The sequence below is a fragment of the Sorex fumeus genome, unplaced genomic scaffold (assembly GCF_029834395.1).
Source record: "Sorex fumeus unplaced genomic scaffold, SorFum_2.1 ptg000048l, whole genome shotgun sequence".
NCBI classification, from domain to species: domain Eukaryota; kingdom Metazoa; phylum Chordata; class Mammalia; order Eulipotyphla; family Soricidae; genus Sorex; species Sorex fumeus.
The window spans coordinates 4931286-4950707 of record NW_026606105.1 but is presented as its reverse complement, the minus strand read 5'-3'; the positions used below and the strand labels follow the sequence as shown (position 1 = coordinate 4950707).

General features: G+C 45.9%; 2 gene segments (V, D, J or C); both read left to right on the top strand.

Moving 5' to 3' along the window:
* Positions 1–5178: 5178 nt before the first annotated feature.
* On the top strand, positions 5179–5731 carry LOC130032372 (T cell receptor beta variable 5-1-like). The segment is given in 2 exon segments: positions 5179–5236; positions 5367–5731. Coding segments are annotated over 2 exon segments (414 nt in total).
* A 3193-nt stretch (positions 5732–8924) lies between these two features.
* On the top strand, positions 8925–9386 carry LOC130032371 (T cell receptor beta variable 5-5-like). The segment is given in 1 exon segment: positions 8925–9386. A coding segment is annotated over 1 exon segment (462 nt).
* The last annotated feature ends 10036 nt before the right edge of the window (positions 9387–19422 follow it).

Genomic DNA, 19422 nt, shown 5'->3' with positions numbered 1-19422 from the left:
ACTGTTTGGAAGTGTTTTTGATATTTCAATTTCGTGGAAAAGCTTAAAGAGCATTGGGAGTAAGTCCTCTTTAAAGATTTGGAAGAATTCACTAGTGAATCCATCCGGGCCAGGACTTTTGTGCTTGGGGAGACTTTTTATTACCATTTCAATTTCCTTGATGGTGATAGGTCTGTTCAGGTATTCCAGGTCTTCTTGGTTCAGCCTTGGGAGTCTGTAGGAGTCTAGGAATTTATCCATTTCCTCGAGGTTTTGATGTTCCGTGGCATAAAGCTTCTCAAAGTACTCCCTGAGGATCCTCTGAATTTCTGTGGTTTCTGTTGTAATGACCCCCTTTTCATTTCTGATTCGGTTTATTAGGGTTTTCTCTCTCCCTTTCTTTGTGAGTTTTGCTAGAGGCTTATCGATCTTGTTAATTTTCTCAAAGAACCAGCTTTTGGTTTCATTGATCTTTCGGATTGTTTTTTGGGTTTCCATCTCGTTAATCTCTGCTCTGAGTTTTATTATTTCCTTTCTCCTGTTCGGGTTGTGCTCCTTTTTTTGGTCCTTCTCCAAGCTCTTAAGCTGTGAGGTTAGGTTACTTATATGTGCTCGCTCCTCCTTCCTGAGGAATGCTTATAGAGCTATAAACTTTCCTCTTAACACAGCCTTTGCTGTGTCCCATAAGTTTTGGTAACTCGTGTTCTCATTTTCATTCGTTTCTAGGAATCTTTTGATTTCCTCTTTGATTTCCTGTCTAATCCACTCGTTGTTCAATAGTGCACTGTTTAATTTCCAGGTGTTTGATTTAGTTTTCTGTTTTTGTGTGTGAGTTACTTCTAATTTCAGCGCATTATGGTCTGAGAAGATTGTCGATACAATCTCTACCTTCTTAATTTTATGGAGGCAAGTTTTGTGGCTCAGCATGTGGTCTATCTTGGAGAATGTTCCATGTACGCTTGAGAAGAATGTGTATTCAGCTTTTTGTGGATGAAGTGTCCTGTATATATCTACTAAGTCCCTTTCTTCCATTGTTTCCCTCAAATGAAGTATGTCCTTGCTAAGCTTGAGTCTGGTTGATCTATCAAGAGGTGACAAAGCAGTGTTGAAGTCTCCCACTAGTATTGTGTTGCTATTGATGTCTTTTTCCAAATCTATGAGTAGTTGTTTTAAGTACTTTGCTGGTCTCTCATTAGGTGCATATACATTTATTATTGTAAGTTCTTCCTGTTGTACAGATCCTTTGATCAATAAGAAATGGCCTTCACTGTCTCTTATGACCTTCCTCACTCTGAAATCGATGTGGTCTGATATAAGGATGGCTACCCCAGCTTTTTTATGGGAGCTGTTTGCCTGTAGGATTGTTTTCCAGCCTTTGACTCTGAGTCTGTGTTTGCTTTGACTATTGAGATGGGTTTCTTGCAGGCAGCAGAATGTTGGGTTCAATTTTCTAATCCACCCTGCCACTCTATGTCTTTTAATTGGTGCGTTTAGCCCATTGACATTGAGAGAGATTATTGTTATGGGATTTTGTCCCATTGTTCTGTTAAAATTTGGTGTATTTGAGGGGCCTTTCTTGCCTTAAAGTAGCCCATTTAGTTGTTCTTGTAACCATGGTTTTGAGTCTATGAAGTTCCTGAGCTTTTGTTTGTCTGTGAAACTGTGTGTTGTTCCTTCTATTATGAATGAGAGTCTTGCTGGGAAAAGTATTTTGGGGGAGGCATTTATTTCATTGAGTTTTTTTACTATGTCCCACCACTGTTTTCGGGCCATGAGGGTTTCATCAGAAAAATCAGCTGTGAATTTTAAGGATGCTCCTTTGTAAGAGATTTCTTTCTTCGATCTTGCTGCTTTCAGAATTTTGTCTCTGTCTAAGGTTTTGGTCATTTTGATCAGAATGTGTCTTGGGGTATTTTTATTCGGATTTCTTCTGGCTGGTACCCTTCAGGCCTCCTGAATGTGGTCACAAGTTTTCTTCAGCTCTGGAAATGTTGTAGCAATGATGTCTTTGACAGTTTCTTCTTCATCGAGGTTTTCTTCCTGTCCCTCTGGGACTCCAATAATTCTTATGTTACCCCTCTTGGCTTCATCACGTTCTTCTCTTGCCATCTGTTCCCGAATTGTGAGTCTCTTTTCCATTTTCTGCTCTTTTCTGGAGAGTCTCTGAACTTCATCTTCGAGCTCACTGATTCTGTTCTCAGCCGCTCTTACTCTGCTGCTGAGGCCTTCCACTGAGCTTTTCAATTCGCCTACGAGATTTTTCAGGTCTGACATTTCTGATTGCATTTTCCTCATTTCTGCCTTCAGATCCTCTTGTCTTCTATTGGCATTGCTTTCCAGTGTTTCTTTTAATTCCCTAAGCATCCTAAGTAGCTCCCTTCTGAATTCCTTGTCAGAGAGGTTGTCTAACACTACAGTACTGTTGGTGTCATCTGGGCTAGACTCTTCAATATGAAAGTTTGGTGGGCTTTTGTGTTGCTTTACCATTGTGAGAGGTGTGGTTTAGTCCTTCACATTCACTGTTACTATTCTGCTTGATATGCAGTGTGAGTTAAGATAGGCTTATGAGTTATTGGCTACTGTGTTTCTAGTGGCTGAGCTAAAATAGAGAAGTTTCCATCTAAGAAGGTAGCTTATGGTTCCTATGGCATATGCAGTGGGAAAATATTTCGCGGCTGCTAATGCGGCCGCGGCTCCGGAAAGAGTCCCTGGCACTGGGCGAGGAGTTGGGAACGTCTCCTGTTTGGAATTGGAGCCGTTCAGCTTTGTTGCCCAGAGCTGGGCCTCTGTGCCCGTCCCACGCAGATCAGGGGTTGAAACCCGGCTTTCTAGGGGCTGGTTCTTGAAGTTTATCTTTAACCTTTCCCTTATATGTTACCTCTCATTGTCACAGTTCCCCAAGTCAGTCTTGAACTGTGACAAAACTTTCTGGTAATTCTGAACTTTTATTTGTACTGCTTTGTATTTGAAGTGCTATATATTTGTACCCGCTTTTCTATCTCCCCTATAACCTTTTTATATTTTACTATAGAGCAATGTTCTTTGGTTAAACACAGAAAGACCATGAATGCTGTGCTCCTAATATTTGGGAGTTGACTGACCGAAATGTGTCTGCTCCTGGACATAATTATTTTGTCATAATTATTTGACTCAGGCTTCAGTTTCTGTAGTTCCTAACACCAAAAAATGGAGGTCCTGCCATGGGACTGGGATGGACCCGGGGCGAATGGCAAAGCTACCCGGCATCAAAATGGGACATTCTAGAAAGCAAAAATGCATGGTCCTGATGCAAATTGTTACAACCTAAGAGACAGGACCCCCATGGGGAAGGACAAGCTGAACTGGCCTGAGGACTTAGTCTGAGATTTACGGTGAAAGCCTTGCTTGCTCTCAGCCCAGAGAACTAGGTGTTGGGATCTTTGTCTCTTACTGTGTTTATCCAAACAACTGTAAGTATTGATAACTTATACAACTAGAAGGAAAGATAAAAGCAATGTAGATGTCCCTGGGAGACAGAGTGTCTTCGTGAGTTGATCTCCCCAAGAGAACCTCCTCTGCCAAATGTTTATCTATGTAAATGACCCCTCACATCTGTCCTTACCTCAACCCCCCTTCAGATGTTCTATAAGTCTGCTAGCAACTCTGCATTTAAACGGGCCATTTTCACCATCAGACTGTGGTCCCCAGCCTCCCCCATCTCCCTCTCTCTCTCTCTCTCTCTCTCTCTCTGTGTGTGTGTGTGTGTGTGTGTGTGTGTGTGTGTGTGTGTGTCTGTTGGGGAGCCCGGGGGAGGCTGGGAGGCAGTTCAGGGCCATGTAACACACACGCACAGACAGGCACATTGCAACAGCAGCCACTGCGGTTTACTTTGTGAACTCACGAAAAGTGATTTCTGAGCACAGAGCCAGGAGTAAGCCCTAAGCACTGTTGGGTGTGGCCCCAAATCTAGATATAAATAAACTGGGGGAATTTGTCCTTATGGATCAACATAAACAAAGCAAATAGCTATGAGGGCACAGAGGTGGAATCAAACCCTGCTCCATGTACCTCTATCTCTGCTGTCACACGTTTTCACTGGTGAGAACCCACCTTGAAACCAGACCTTGTCCCTGGGTCCTGTACCAGCTGTCCCAATGCTGTCACAGGCAGGGAACAGCTTACCTGGGAGACAGTGGAACAGAAGAAGAGCTTGTGTCTGACCGGCCCTTGCTGGGACCCAGGTCCCTGTTGAGTGTTCTTGTGTCCCCAGGTACTGTCTTGAGCATACATGGCAACCCGCTCATGGACATGCAGGTTCCACTGCAAGGACAATGTTTGTAGGGACAGTTCCGCATCTTCCTTTGGGGAATGCTTGTTTCTGTGTCCTTTTCTGTGTCTTTTTTTAATGATCATACATAAAAGAGCCCGTGGACTTTTCCTTGCCCATTGAGATACTCAAACATTATTTGCGTGACTTGGATCCTGATGCATGTCTCATTCCCTCTAATATAGGAATGGCAATGGTGCAACCAATAATTCCTGACATCAGAATGATGCTTCCTATGTCTCTGATGCCAGACAGAAAGGGTATATTATACGATCAAGCATCTGGGACAGCAGTAGAATGGGGTGTGAGAGAAAGGATCTTGGGCATTGCCTGACTGGGCGCAGAGAGGAGGTATGCCCTTCATTGGGAAGATAGAAATCCAGGACACTGGACGGTTGGCCACTTGGAGGCTCCATACGCCACTAACTGCAAAACACCTGGCAGGAGGGAGACCGGCCTGGGGAATGGAGGTCTTGATGGGGAGGAGGCAGATGATTTGACTTCACAGTGATGCTAGTATAGACAAAATCTATTCCAACCACCTCTGCCCAGGAGTGCAGAGGTATCTGGAGTCACAGTTGACCCCAAGAGGCACCTCCCTGAGGCTTCTCAAAAAGAGGTGGGAGGGACCTGGGGCAGCCAGAGTGAGTCAGGGTCAGGGAAGGACACATGGGATCCTCCAGGTTCATCTGCATCCTTTGTTAAGGGGCCATACAATTGAGGAAATTGTACCCAGATTCTTAAGGACTCGCTTCAGGTGGTCCAGGGCACAGCCTGCAGGCAGGGAAGCATCACACAGTGACATCACACAGTGGCGTCACAGCAGAGGCTCCTATCAGCACCAGGAGGACAGAGCTTGGAGCCTGCCCTGCCCTAGGGGCTGTCTGGGCCCTGAGACTGCCATGGGCTCCAGGCTCCTCTGCTGGGTGGCCCTTGGTCTCCTGGGTACAGGTGAGTCCTGGGCACAGGGAGGGGCCTGGGCTGTGCTTTGCCAGGCCTGGGAACACCCTGCCCACCATGAGGGCTGCAGCAGAAGGTGCCACTGTGTCTGCCTCAGCCCTTTCTCTCTGCTCCCCAACAGGCCCTGTGGATGCTGAGGTCATTCAAAACCCTAGACACCTGGTCAAAGCAAGGAGTCAGCCAGTGACCCTGAGATGCAACTATGAATCCGGACATGAGTCTGTGTACTGGTACCAACAGGGCATGGACCACGGCCTCAAGTTCCTCATTCAGTATTTCTATGAGGAGGAGAAAGACAAAGGAGATATCCCTGCTCACTTTTCAGTCCAACAGTTCATGAAGAACTCCAGCTCTAAGCTGAGTATGAGCTCCGTGGAAGTGGCCGACTCTGCCCTGTACCTCTGTGCCAGCAGTTTATCACAGCCCTGCCTGCTCAGCTGCCTTCTGCACAAAAACACCCCTGGCCAGCCCAGGAAGTGGCAGTGAGGGAGGCTGCCAGGCGGCAGGGCTCAACCTGCAAAACAGACAGGCTCTCTCAGCATGTAAGGGAAGATTTAATGCCCCAGGATCATGATGGTAACACATTCATTCACTTACTTATTCACATAAAGTATATCTATTTTCCAGGGCCACATTTTCAACAACTGGATCTGGGAGTCACACATATTCTGTTTCCTCAAGCTGATGTACCCCCTTCCTCACCCCAGAGGCAGCCCCACCTCTGACTTCCTCTTTCCAGGTTCAGATTAAGCATAACTGGGAACATCATTTGCCTTTTGTGATTTTATAACATCTCTCCTGAGAACTCCAAGGAACGTACGACTCAGGGCAAAAATACCCACTGATTTTTTTGTGCCAAAAATGAACCTGCAACTTCTTCATGTATTTTTTTTTTAATTTTTTTGAGAAGTTGGCCAAATGGCAGCTTTCCTAAAGGCTTGTAGTATGAGATCGTCAGATGGTCTTTTCAGGAAAGACTGTTAGGAAGAAAAATGCTTGGTCCTGTACATGCAATTAGCAACAGGGAAAGAGCAGGAAAGGATCAAAAATACCTTATGTATTAATCTTAATCAGCAGATATTTGGGTCCCATCATTGTAAATTTTTGGGGTTTTTTTGTTTTGCTTTTTGGGTCACACCTGGCAGTGCACAGGGGTTACTCCTGGCTCTGCACTCAGGAATCACCCCTGGCGGTGCTCAGGGGACCATATGGGATGCTGGGAATCGAACCCCGGTCGGCCGTGTGCAAGGCAAATGCCCTCCCCGCTGTGTTATTGCTCTAGCCACCCATCATTGTAAATTTTTATATACACCAAATAGGCATGAAATGAATGTGTTTCTTGCTTTAGAGATTTTCAAATTCTCAAAATTCAAATTTATTTTCACCCAAATATTCAGTCAGTTCTGTCAGCGTGTAGGTAAAATATAAAGAAATAATGCTGACACATTAATGCACATGCATGCTTAATTTTCTCCATGCAGTTAAACCTTAGGGAAAAAATTCTATTTTTAATGGACAGTTATGGCAAGTATAAACTATTTTTTATGTCTAAACGATCACATAATACCCTGAATTGATGTGCTTAATAGTTGAATTTTTAATGGAAAGAATTGGAAACTGCAACAATGGTACAAGCGACCAATGGAGTTTGATCCTCCTCACCATAATGTTGTTCCCTAAGCAATCACAAGAATGATTTCTTTCTTTACTTTTTAAATTAATTAATTAATTAATTATTTAATGAATCATTGAGAGATGCATTTACAGATTTACAAACTTTCGTGCTTACATTTCAATCACACAGTGATCTAGTACCCACCCTTCATCCAGTGACCATTCCCCACCACCAATGTTCCCACTATCTGTCCCCCCTGAACCCCCCACCCCTCTGTGGCAGGCACATTCCCTTTCCCTCTCTCTCTTCTTTTGGTGTTATGGTCGAAATACAGGTACTATGTAGCAGTCGTGTTTGGTCCATAGTCTACTTTCAGCACACATCTCCCATCCTGAGTGAGCCCTCCAAGCATCCTTTACTTGGTGGTCCCTTCTCTATCTCAGCTGCTTTTCCCCCAGCATGCGAGGCCGGCTTCCAAGCCGTGGAGCAATCTTCCTGGCCCTTATCTCTGTTATCCTTAGGTATTAGTCTCCCATTATGCTACTTTATGAGTGCAGTCATTCTAAATCTATTCCTCTCTCTCTCTCTCTCTCTCTGACTCATTTCACTTAGCATGATACTCTCCATGTAAGAGTTACTTCTGAGCACAGAGACAGGAGTAAGCCCTCAGCACTGCTGGGTGGTGCACCAAATTGGAAATAAATAAACTGGGGAAATTTTTCATTATGAATCAGCAAAAACAAAGCAAGTAGCTATGAGGGCACAGAGGTTAAATCGAACCCTGCGCCGTCTGCCTCTAACTCTGCTGTGAGATGTTTCCACAGGTGAGAAGCCACCTTCAAAACTTTTCCCCAAGTCCTGTGGCCAGCTGTCCTAGTGTGGTCAGAGGCAGAGAATAGCTTTCCCAGGACACAGTGGAACAGAGGAAGAGCTTGTGTCTGATCAGCCCTTGCTGGGACCCAGGACTCTGCTATGTGTTCTTCTGTCCCCTGGAACCGTCCTGAGCATACATGGCCACCCGTTCATGGACAAGCAGGATACATTGCAAGGACAATGCTTGTGGGGACAATTTTGCATCTTTCTTTGGCAAACGTTTGTCACTGTGTCCTCCCTTTTTGTGTCATTTTTAATGATCATCCTTAAAAGCGCTCGTGGACTATTCCTTGCCCATCGACATATTCACATTTTATTTTTGTGACCTGGATCCTGATGTTTGTCACATTCCCTCCAATACAGAAATTGCAATGTTGCAAGCAATAATTCCTGACATGAGAATGATGTTCCCATGTCTCTGATGCCAGATACGAAGGGTATATTATACGATCAAGCTTCTGGGACAGCAGTAGAGTGGGTGTGAGAAAAATGATCTTGGACATTGCCTGAGTGAACTCAGAGAGGTGTGCCTTTCATTGGGAAGAGAAATCCAGGACACTGGACAGTTGGCCGCTTGGAGGCGCTGTACACCCACTAACTGCAAGGCACCTGGCAAAGGGAGACCTGCCTGGGGAATGGAGGTCTTGATGGGGAGGAGGCTGGTGGTTTGACTTCAGGGTGATCCTGGTATAGACAGAAACTATTCCAACCATCTCTGCCAGGAGTCACAGTGGACCCCAAAAGGCACCTCTGCAAGGCTTCACAGAAAGAGGTGGAAGGAACCTGGGGCAGCCAGAGTGAGTCGGGGTCAGGGAAGGACACATGGGATCCTCCAGGTTCATGTGCATCCTTTGTTAAGGGGCCATACAATTGAGGAAATGGTACCCAGAGTCTTATTGACACGTTTCAGGTGGTCCAGGGCACAGCCTGCAGGCAGGGAAGCATCACACAGTGACATCATACAGTGACATCATAGCAGAGGCTCCTATCAGCGCCAGGAGGACAGAGTTTGGAGGCTGCACTGCCCTAGGGGCTGTGTGGGCCCTGAGGCTGCCATGGGCTCCAGGCTCCTCTGCTGGGTGGCCCTTGGGCTCCTGGGAGCAGGTGAGTTCTGGGCATGGGGGTGGGGGAGGGGTGTGGGAAGGGGCGGCTGGGTTGTGCTTTGCCAGGCCTGGGAACTCCCTGACAACCATGAGGGCTGCAGCAGGAGTTGCCCCTGTATCTGCCTCAGCCCTTTCTCTCTGCTCCCCAACAGGCCCTGTGGATGCTGAAGTCACTCAAAGCCCCAGACACCTGGTCAAAGCAAAGAGTCAGCCAGTGACCCTGAGATGCTCCTATGAATCTGGACATGAGTCTGTGTACTGGTACCAACAGGCTGTGGGCAAGGGCCCTCGTTTCCTCATTCAATATTTCAGTGGCAAAATGAGAGAAAAAGGAGACATCCCTAAACACTTCTCAGTCCAACAGTTCAATAAGGACTTCCGCTCTGAGCTGAGCGTGAGCTCCGTGGAAGTGGCCGACTCTGCCTTGTACCTCTGTGCCAGCAGCTTATCACAGCCCTGCCTGCTCAGCTGCCTCCTGCACAAAAACACCCCTGGCCACCCAGGAAGTGGCAGTGAGGGAGGCTGCCAGGCGGCAGGGCTCAACCTGTAAAGCAGACACTCTCTCTCGGCATGTAAGGGAAGAATAGTGCCCCAGAATCATGAAGAAAACATATTGATTCACTTGCTTATTCACATAAAGTATATCTATTTCCCACGGTCACATTTTTAAAAAAAGGATCTGGGAGCCACGCATGTTCTGTTCCCTTGAGCTTATGTAGTCCTTTCCTCACCTCAGAGACAGCCTTGCTTCTGACTTCCTTTTTCCAGGTTCAGTTTAGCCTAACTGGGAACATCATTTGCCTTTGGTGATTTCACAGCATGTCTCCTGAGAACTCCAAGGAGCATATGACTCCGGGAGAAAATACCCACTGATTTTTATTGCATAAAAAATGAACCTACAATTTCTTCACCTAGTTTGTTTTGTTTTGTTTGTGAAGGTGGCCAAATGGCAGCTTTCCTAAGAGCTTATAGTATGAGATCGTCAGATGGTCTTTTCAGGAAAGGCTGTTAGCAAGAAAAATGCTAGGTCCTGTCATGCAATTATCATCAGGGAAAGAGCAGGAAAGGAGCAGGAATATCTTATGATAAATCTTAATCAGCAGATATTTGGGTCCCATCATTGTAAATTTTTTTATACACCAAATAGAAGCAAAATAAATGTGTTTCTTGCTTTAGAGATTTTCAGTTTCTCAAAATTCAAATTTATTTGTTCACCCAAATATTCAGTCAGTTCTGTCAGTGTGTAGGTAAAATATAAAGAAATAATGCTGACACATTAATGCACATGCATGCTTAATTTTCTCCGTGCAGATAAACCCTAGGGGGGAAAATCCCATTTTTAATGGACAGTTATGGCAAGTATAAATATTTTTTATGTTGTTAAAGTCCGGAGTTGACCACCCTTCAAGGACAGAGAACAGAGCAATAATGCAAATCACATAACAAGGTTTATTGTTCCAGTTAGCTGGGGTCAAAGTATCCACCTGGCGCAGTGGGTTTCAACAAGGACACCTAGCAATTAGGTTTAGCAAATTTTTGTGCTTTCATTTTGGCAAGTCAGCATTACTCAGTAGATTTCTATTACCTATAGAATATACATATATTTTTGTTGTTGTTGTTTTGGTCCTCAACATCCAGCCCATTCCCTGCCAGTTAAATTCTGGAGGGCTAATCTCATTCCAGGGATGTGATCTTTGAAGAAAGCATCTGGTTTTTCTGCTTTTCTTGTTCCTGGAAGAGGCCTAAGTCACTCAGAAGGCCACAAATCCTGTCATAGTAGTTCCCTGTCTTAAGTGGGTCCTAACAATGTCTAAACTATCACATAATACCCAGAATTGATGAGCTGACTAGTTGAATGTTTAATGGAAAGAATTGAAGACTGCAAGCAATGGTACAATGGATAGGGCGTTTGCCTTGCAGGTGAACAGTGGGTTTGGATCCTCCTCACAATATGTGGTTCCCTAAGCATTGGCAGGAGTGATTTCTGAGCACAGAGCCAAGAGTAAGCCATAAGCACTGCTGGGTGTGGCCCCAAATCCATATATAAATAGGCTGGGGGAGTTTGTCCTTATGGATCAGCATAAACAAACTAAATAGCCTTGAGGGCACAGAGGTGAAATCCAAACCCCGCTTCATGTGCCTCTAACTCTACTGTCACATGTTTCCACAGGTGAGAACCCACCTTGAAACCAGACCTCGTCCCCCCGTGTCCTGTGGCCAGCTTCCCCAATGCAGTCACAGGCAGAGAATGGCTTTCCCAGGAGAGAGTGGAACAGAGGAAGAGCTTGTGTCTGACCAGCCCTTGCTGGGACCCAGGACTCTGCTGTGTGTCCTTCTGTCCCGTGGAACTGTCCTGAGCATATTTGACCACCTTCTCATTGACAGGCAGGTTCCAGTGCAAGGACAGTGTTTGTGGGGACAGTTCTGCATCTTCCTTTGGGGAATGTTTTTCCTCTGTGTCCTTCTTTGTGTCCTTTTTAAATGGCCATACATAAAAGTGCTTGTGGACTGTAGGATAACATTGGTTTGTCCTTTCTGCCTTGACGCAGGGAGCTTAGGTTTATTGGGTTACTCCCATCACAGCACTCCCATTCCTCTGTGTTTACTTGTCACCTCTTTCTTTGTGCTATGCGTCCCCAACCAATCACCTCTATCTCATTATCAGACTATGTTACTTTGTAAATACTGCTTTTCTCTTCTCCGTAAGTTCTTTGCAAAATGAATTCAGAGTAATGTCCTTTTTGTATAGACACAGGAAGACAGTGCCATGCTTTTGTAACTTGGGAGTCAATTGATTCTGAATGATGTTCACTCCTGGGCATCTGTTCTCTTGACTTAAGCCTCAGATGCCCTTACTTCCTAGCACCCCAAATGTAGGATCCCAATGGGGACTGGATGGACCCAGGGCAAGTTCTGAGCTACCTTGCTTCAAAATTGTCCAGGTCAAAGTGCCATAATACTTAACTATAAGTTAAGAGCATGGTCATGGACAAATTTTGTCATGATCCAAAAAATGACAGCTGGATTAGGACCCTGTTAGTGTTGGGAAAGATTAATCTCTCCTGAGCACTGTAGCCTGAGACCTATAGTGAGATGTCTCAGAAGAGGCACCCTACAAGCTTAATGTATCTCTTACTGTGTCTATACAAAATAACTAATATTAAGAAGTAGAATTAAGATGTTAATTATTATGTTAATTGGGTTATTGGAATAAGAAGAGGAGAAACACCAGTAGATGGTATTTCTGCCCTTGAGCCTGATCTGTGATCAGGAAGAACTTTGATATGTTGATTCTGCTGTCCTCAGTGCAGGGAGTTGGAGAGAGACAAGAGAGAGACCAAGGCTGAGAGTGGGAGGAGTGCAGAGATGAGCAGAAGAGACAGGAAGAGACAGGAATGAGGGCCAGTGTGAGTCTAAAATGAGAGGCTCAGTGAGACTGGAACAGGCGTGTTGGTAGAATGGAATAAATGGCAACTGATCACCAAGCAGCTTGGCCCTTGATTCCTCCTTCATCTGCCCATGACATCAGTCGTCCTGGGTGGGGAAGTGGCTTGAGACTACCGAACGCAGGTGGAAAGAGAAAGAGCCTCAGGAGCTCACTAGTCGCCTCGTGAATACACAGTGGACAATTTCTTGCCCATTGAGATATTTATCGATTTGCTCGAGCAGGCCCAGTAACGTCTCCATCATGAGACTTGTTACTGTGTTTGGCATATTGAATACGTCACGGGTAGCTTGCCAGACTCCGCCAAGCGGGCAAGATACTCTCAGTAGCTTGCAGGGCTCTCCGAGAGGGGCGGAGGAATCGAACTCGGGTTGGCCATGTTGGCCGCTTGTAAGGCAAATGCCCTACCGCTGTTCTATCTATCGCTCCAGCCTCCCCCCACCCACCATTGAGATAGTCAAATTTTATTTATTTGACCTGGGTCCTGATGCTTCTTTCATTCCCTCTAATATAGGGATTGCAATGGTACAACCAATAATTCCTGACATCAGAATGGTGTTTCCTATGTCTCTGACGCAGGACGTGAAGGGTGTATTAGACATACAATCAAGCATCTGGGACAGCAGTAGAAAGGGGCTGTGAGAGAAAAGATCTTTCTCTCATGTGCCGTTGCCTGAGTAGGCACAGAGAGGATGTGTGCCCTTCATTGAGAAGATAGAAATCCAGGACATTGGAAGGTTGGCCACTTGGAGGCGCTGTATGCCCACTAACTGCAAGACACCTTACTGGAGGGAGACCTGACTGGGGAATGAAGATCTTGATGGGGAGGAGGCAGGTGGTTCGACTTCACAGTGATGCTGGTATAGACAGAAACTATTCTAGCCACCTCTGCACAGGAGTGCAGCGGTATTTGGAGTCGCAGTGGACCCCAAGAGGCATCTCCCCAAGGCTTCACTGGAAGAGGTGGGAGGGACCTGGGGCAGCCAGAGTGAGTCAAGGTCAAGGAAGGGCACACGGGATCCTCCAGGTTCACGTGCATCATTTGTTAAGGGAACATACAATTGAGGAAATGGTACCCAGAGTCTTACTGAGGAACTTCAGGTAGTCCAGGGCACAGCCTGCAGGCAGGGCACATCACACAGTGACATCACAGCAGAGGCTCCAATCAGCACCAGGAGGACAGAGCTTAAAGTCTACCCTGCCCTAGGAGCTGTCTGGGCCCTGAGGCTGCCATGGGATCCAGGCTCCTCTGCTGGGTGGCCCTTGGGCTCCTGGGAGCAGGTGAGTCCTGGGCACAGGGAGGACCTGGTCTGTGCTTTGCCAGGTCTGGGAACCCCCTGCCCACCATGAGGGCTGCAGCAAGAGGCGCCCCTGTGTCTGCCTCAGCCCTTTGTCTCTGCTCCCCAACAGGCTCTGCGGATGCTGAGGTCACTCAAAGTCCCAGACACCTGGTCAAAGCAAAGAGTCAGCCAGTGACCCTGAGATGCTCCTATGAATCCGGGCATCAGTCTGTGTACTGGTACCAACAGGCTGTGGGCAAGGGACCCCAGTTCCTTGCCAGTTATTTAAATGGAGAAAAGAATTTCAAAGGAGACATCCCTGAGCGCTTCTCAGTCCAACAGTTCACGAAGAACTCCAGCTCTGAGCTGAGCGTGAGCTCCGTGGAAGTGGCCCACTCTGCCCTGTACCTCTGTGCCAGCAGCTTATCACAGCCCTGCCTGCTCAGCCGCCTCCTGCACAAAAACACCCCTGGCCAGCCCAGGAAGTGGCAGAATGCGAGGGAGGCTGCCAGGCAGCAGGGCCCAGCGTTACAAGGACATTCTCTCTCGAGCACTCACGGAAAACCCACTCATGACTGGCAGCCTTTGGGGCAAGGACTGTGCTGGGCAGGACCCTCAGGACCAGGAACTTGGGTTCTGTCTCTAATGTCTGTGTCCTTCTCTTACCCTGCTCCTCTGCCCGGGTCAGGATGTACAGTTCTGCCCAAAGTTACAGCAGCTGGGGAGGTGACTGTTGGTTTGAAACACAAACATATCCTCCATTTGGCCACACAATTAGGGAACAGTGCTCTCAGCATCATAATGGATTTGATGATCCCATCAGCTGAGCACGGTCCAAGAACAGTGTGTTTCCCGGTGTAATATTCGTTGCCTCCAGACCCGGTGCTCTGAGCTCCATTATATTAATGACTCTGGAGCTCTCTTCTGGTTATTTCCTCTTATCACACAGAGATGCTCCCAATGAAATGTGACATTGGAAATAACGCCAGAATTTGTCACTGAAATTCAGCTGCCTCTAGCGTTTGTACTCCTGGTCATGAGGTCATGTGCGTCCTTAGAAGCTGTCCTCTTTTCACAGAGAAATAAAATTGTGAGTCTTCTCAGTGTCTTCTGCTGTCCCCAGCTCATGGGGACAGGAGTCTGTTGAGGGTGCAGGTGCCCCCACCCCTCTGGCAAGTTCCCCCAACTCAGGGACTTGATCAGCTCAATGAATCATCAAATGTTCACAAGTCCTCGCCTCAGGTTTCACAGCCAAGCTCCCTTGTACTTGAGATAGAGGAATCATGATCACGATCACAATCATCCTGTTGTTCATCAACTGCCTTGAGCAGGCCCCAGTAACATCTCTGGTACATGAGGACAGAGATGGTCCTCTGAATAGGCTGAGTGTAGCCAACTAGCTGCTTCCCTCATGCCTCTTCCTGGGCTGGCCAGGGGTGTTTTTGTGCAGGAGGCAGCTGAGCAGGCAGGGTTGTGATAAGCTGCTGGCACAGAGGCTAGACCAGGGTTAGGAGAATGAGACCCATCATTGTTACTGGTATTTGGCATATTGGGTACGCCACAGGGAGTTTGCCAGACTCTGCCATGTGGGCAGGTTACATTCGGTAGCCTGCCAGGTTGCCCAAAGTAAAAATGAGATAATAAGATAATAAGGCCACGTGCTTCCAGGAACTGGGTTTTGTAGTCTCTGGGTCTTGGCTGTTGATGGGATTACATGGGCGTGGGGGGGGTTCAGTTGGTGGGTGTGACCCCTGCCTAATGGAAGATGGAGGATCTGGGTGGAGGATGCTCAGCCCCGATCCATGCAGGCTTTGAGATCTCAGCCCCAAGACCCCCATGCCTTTGTTCCTCTGCCGGTACCTTCATGTGTGTGGAGAGTGGTCTCAGCATGGTTGTGGCTGGTTCTGGAGGTCTTCAGCTGCCGGAGCTCTGCACGGGGCGGGGAGGGAAACTCAACCCGCACCCCTTCCAAGGGGCCCCGGCGAGGACAGCTAGGCTCGGGGGCAGGAGACTCTGCGCTGTTCTCTTCCAGGAGCTGGGTAATACATAGAGGATTGTGGCCAGTTAAGCAAATGAGGAAAAGACAGCAGGGGCAGGAGAGTCCTTCGACACACAGGGATTTCCTCAAGAATCAAAACTGCGATAGACAGGAACATAAAATCCATGGATCAGGGCTGGGGTGATAGTACAGTGGGTAGGGCATTTAACTTGCATGCGGCCAACCTGTGTTCGATTCCCAGCATCCCATATGGTCCCCCAGGCACCTTCTGGTATAATTCCTGAGCACAGATCCAGGAGTAATCCCTGAGCATCGCTGGGTATAATCCCAAAAGAAAAAAACATCTATGGATCACGAAGAAATAGATCACAGTTATGGACGACGCATACAACTTCAGACTTTTTCTAAAGAAGTTAAGACTTGCATGCACTAAGGCTGGTGTGCACTCTTCATTCAAATCAGCTCACAGATGGATGCTTAGTTCTTTCACCCTCTGTGAAAGGGGCGTGGGCTCTGGTAGAAAGGTAACACCTTCCAATGAACTCCTCAGCCTGCCCTCCCTCAGCACCACACACACAACTGACCCTCCTCCCCCTGCCCCTGCCATGAACTCCCTCCTCCTGTGCTGTGTGACCCTCTGGCTGCTGCAGGCAGGTGAGACCTGGGTAAGGTCCCTTCATGGTGACATTGACCCCATCTCATGCTCAACCTTCTGCAGTTTCTGAAGCTCCTTCTTTCCACAGGTCTGGCACAGGCTGGTGTCACTCAGACCCCCACATTCCAGCTCCTGAAGACAGGACAGACTGTGACACTGATGTGTGACCAAGATATGGCACATAGCTACATGTGTTGGTATCGACAAGATGAGGGACAGGGGCTGAAGCAGGTCTATTACTCAGTCGGAGTGAAAGTCGTGGAGAAAGCAGAAATGGGGGATGGGTACAGCGTCTCTAGAGAGAAGACCGAGAGCTTCTCCCTCACGCTGGAGTCTGCTGTGCCCTCCCAGACATCTGTGTATTGGTGCGCCAGCAGTGTGTCCACAGCGCTGCAGGGCTGCCTCCTCTCTGCACACAAACACAGGGTGCCCTGCCCCCATGGGCCCCAGCAGAGCCTTTGCAGATTCTCAGTGTCAGCAGCCTGGAGCTCTGAGTTGAGCTTGGTTTGGGCAGAAATGAATCAAGGTGGGTTAACATAGTTTTCAAATTCTGTGTGTGTGTGTGTGTGAGAGAGAGAGAGAGAGGGAGAGAGAGAGAGGGACAGGGAGCAAGCATGCATATATATGCATATATGTTTACTTTCTGCTTTCTCGGGAGCAGAGTAAGCAAATGTTCATTTTTCTTAAGATTTATGTATAATTTATGGAGGAAGAATCATCATAAGAGAAAGTCAATGTTTCCTTCCACTTGAATATCCCCCCTGAGAGCGTTTTCTGATTCTGAACCCATGGGGTGTTCAGCCATCTAGACATTGGCTTTCAAATCTTGGGCTTGTGCATTTTGGACTTAGATTTGAGATACTTGAAAGAAGTGGAGGCTTTAGGGCTAGAGAGATAGTACAGCGGGTAAGGAACAGGGCTTACATACAGCTGAACCAGGGTTTAATCCTCGGTACCACATGTGGTCCCCCAAGCACTAACAGAGTCATCTCTGCACACAGAGCCAGGAGTAAGCCCGGAGCACTTCCAGGTGTGGCCCAAACAACCCAACTCCATACAAAAAAGATGGGGAATTTTGTTCTACAGTTCTACTGTTCGACCTATCTACTCAGGAGTTAAATCTTAATGGAAAATTAATATTAGATAAACATACTCCCTACATTAAGAATATAAAAATAAAAGCCAGTGAGTAATAGAAAGCAGAAATAGTAAACATTTGAAACAGCCATTTGGTTTTCTCAGAAATAAAGGTTAGAACAGCTAATGTAAATGGAAATCAAAATAGGAACAAGAAAGAAAAGATTATCAAGAAATGTGAGGCAATTTCATAAAGTACCATAGAGACTCCGTAACATGATTAATCACTAAACAAATGGACATTAAGCAGTAGATTAAATACTCTTAAAGAGATTTTTAGGACCTAAACGAGCTATGAAGAAATTCACTAACTGAAGCACAGAAAATTAAATTTGATGCATGAAATAGAAATGAAAGGACAGAGAAGAAAAAATGGAAGCTCCTAGTTATTAAATCAGATTTAATGTTTTATTAGAACTTCAGTCCTTTTGTTAAATCTAATTGACATTTTAGAAAGAGAACATAGGGATGATTATCTAAGGAGACATTATATGAGATGCTAGCTGAGACTTTTCCAGAGATAATTACAGACAGAAATCTCCAGTTTCAAGAATCTAAATGAATTCTAAGTAAAAAGATATGCCATGGTAAGAGTGTAAAAAGCAAATAACAGAATATCTTTTAAATAGTCAAAGAGAAAGAATGTATCTCTTCATAAAGAGGTTAGACTGAGCAACAGTGAAAGTCAAGAAAGTTGATTAAAAATGACATTTTACTCAGAATTATATTCCTCCTTCACTATTGAATGATATTCATAAAAAGACATCCTTGGAGAGGAGAAATCAAAACTTTAAAAGCCTTTCCCTAATATATCATCAACACGTTATAAAAAGGTAGATGAAAAGTGATCCCGTGGTTGTAACACACATTATAGTCACAGTAGGGGAACACGATCCTGATACCCGTCTGATTTTAAAATAATATTTCAGAGACGAAAAGACAATGTTAAAATCATGAACTGACAAATGGACTACGTGGTAGATTTTAACAAGGGTTCCATTACTAGAAATAGAACCATACACAGCAGTGTATATAGTAATAGTGCAAATATGTAACAGTTAAATAAAACATTCATGAGGTCACTGTAAGGAGAAAGCAAACAAACCTGAAGCCCAGATTGGAATTAAAAAAAAATCTCAAATAAATGCTGAGAGTTTACATAAAATATTTATTAGGCCATCTTGGAGCTCTCAACCTGTTCAAAAGACAACACTCTGACAAAAATGCATTAAAGATGCAAAAAAACCAAAGATCCTCTCTTTGAGGTATTGTATGCTAATGCAGTTCCTCTTGTACACACAGTCTGCACTCCACAATGAGTCACACCTTAGCTCCCAGAGGATGCTTTTTTCCATAACCATATATTTATTGTGGGAAATTATCCTCTAACAGAAACACCAGCGTTGGAATAGTCCCCTGGGCAAAACAGTTTAGGTCTTTTAGAATATTATAATCAAGGCAAGCAAAAATGCACCCAGGAAAAAATAGAATGAATAAACTGGCAAGTAAAAATGTGCCCAGGGAAGGATAGAATAAAAAAAAACTCAGGATCTCTTAGACGTAGAGGGTAACATAGACGAAAATAGAATAAGTGAATGTCATGACTTTATACTCTCAGGGCTCCTGCTGACTTCTTTGTGAAACATCCAGAACTTAATGTGCCCATTGAATTTTAATTGCTTATAACTGTCCTTAACGTCTCTGTCAACTTGATCAAGGACTCACTGATTGGGAACCAAGGTGGAGAGAGACGGTGTATTAAGCAAATGTTCAGCCTGTGAGCTCACTGAGGAATAACCAGTGACCCTAAAGCTTAGACAATCTGGGTGTTTGCCTCATTCTCTGTAACAGACCCCTGATGGACCAAGGTCAAAGGTACCAATTCCATTGGCTAAAGTGTGGTAAATTGCTGTAATTTATAAAAGTAAAACCATTTCAAATAACTTTTATCAGAAACCATAACAGAATTCTCGGGCTGGAGTGATAGCACAGTGGGTAGGGTGTTTGCCTTCCACCCGGCTGACCCAGGTTCGATTCCCAGCATCTCATATGGTCCCCTGAGCATCGCCA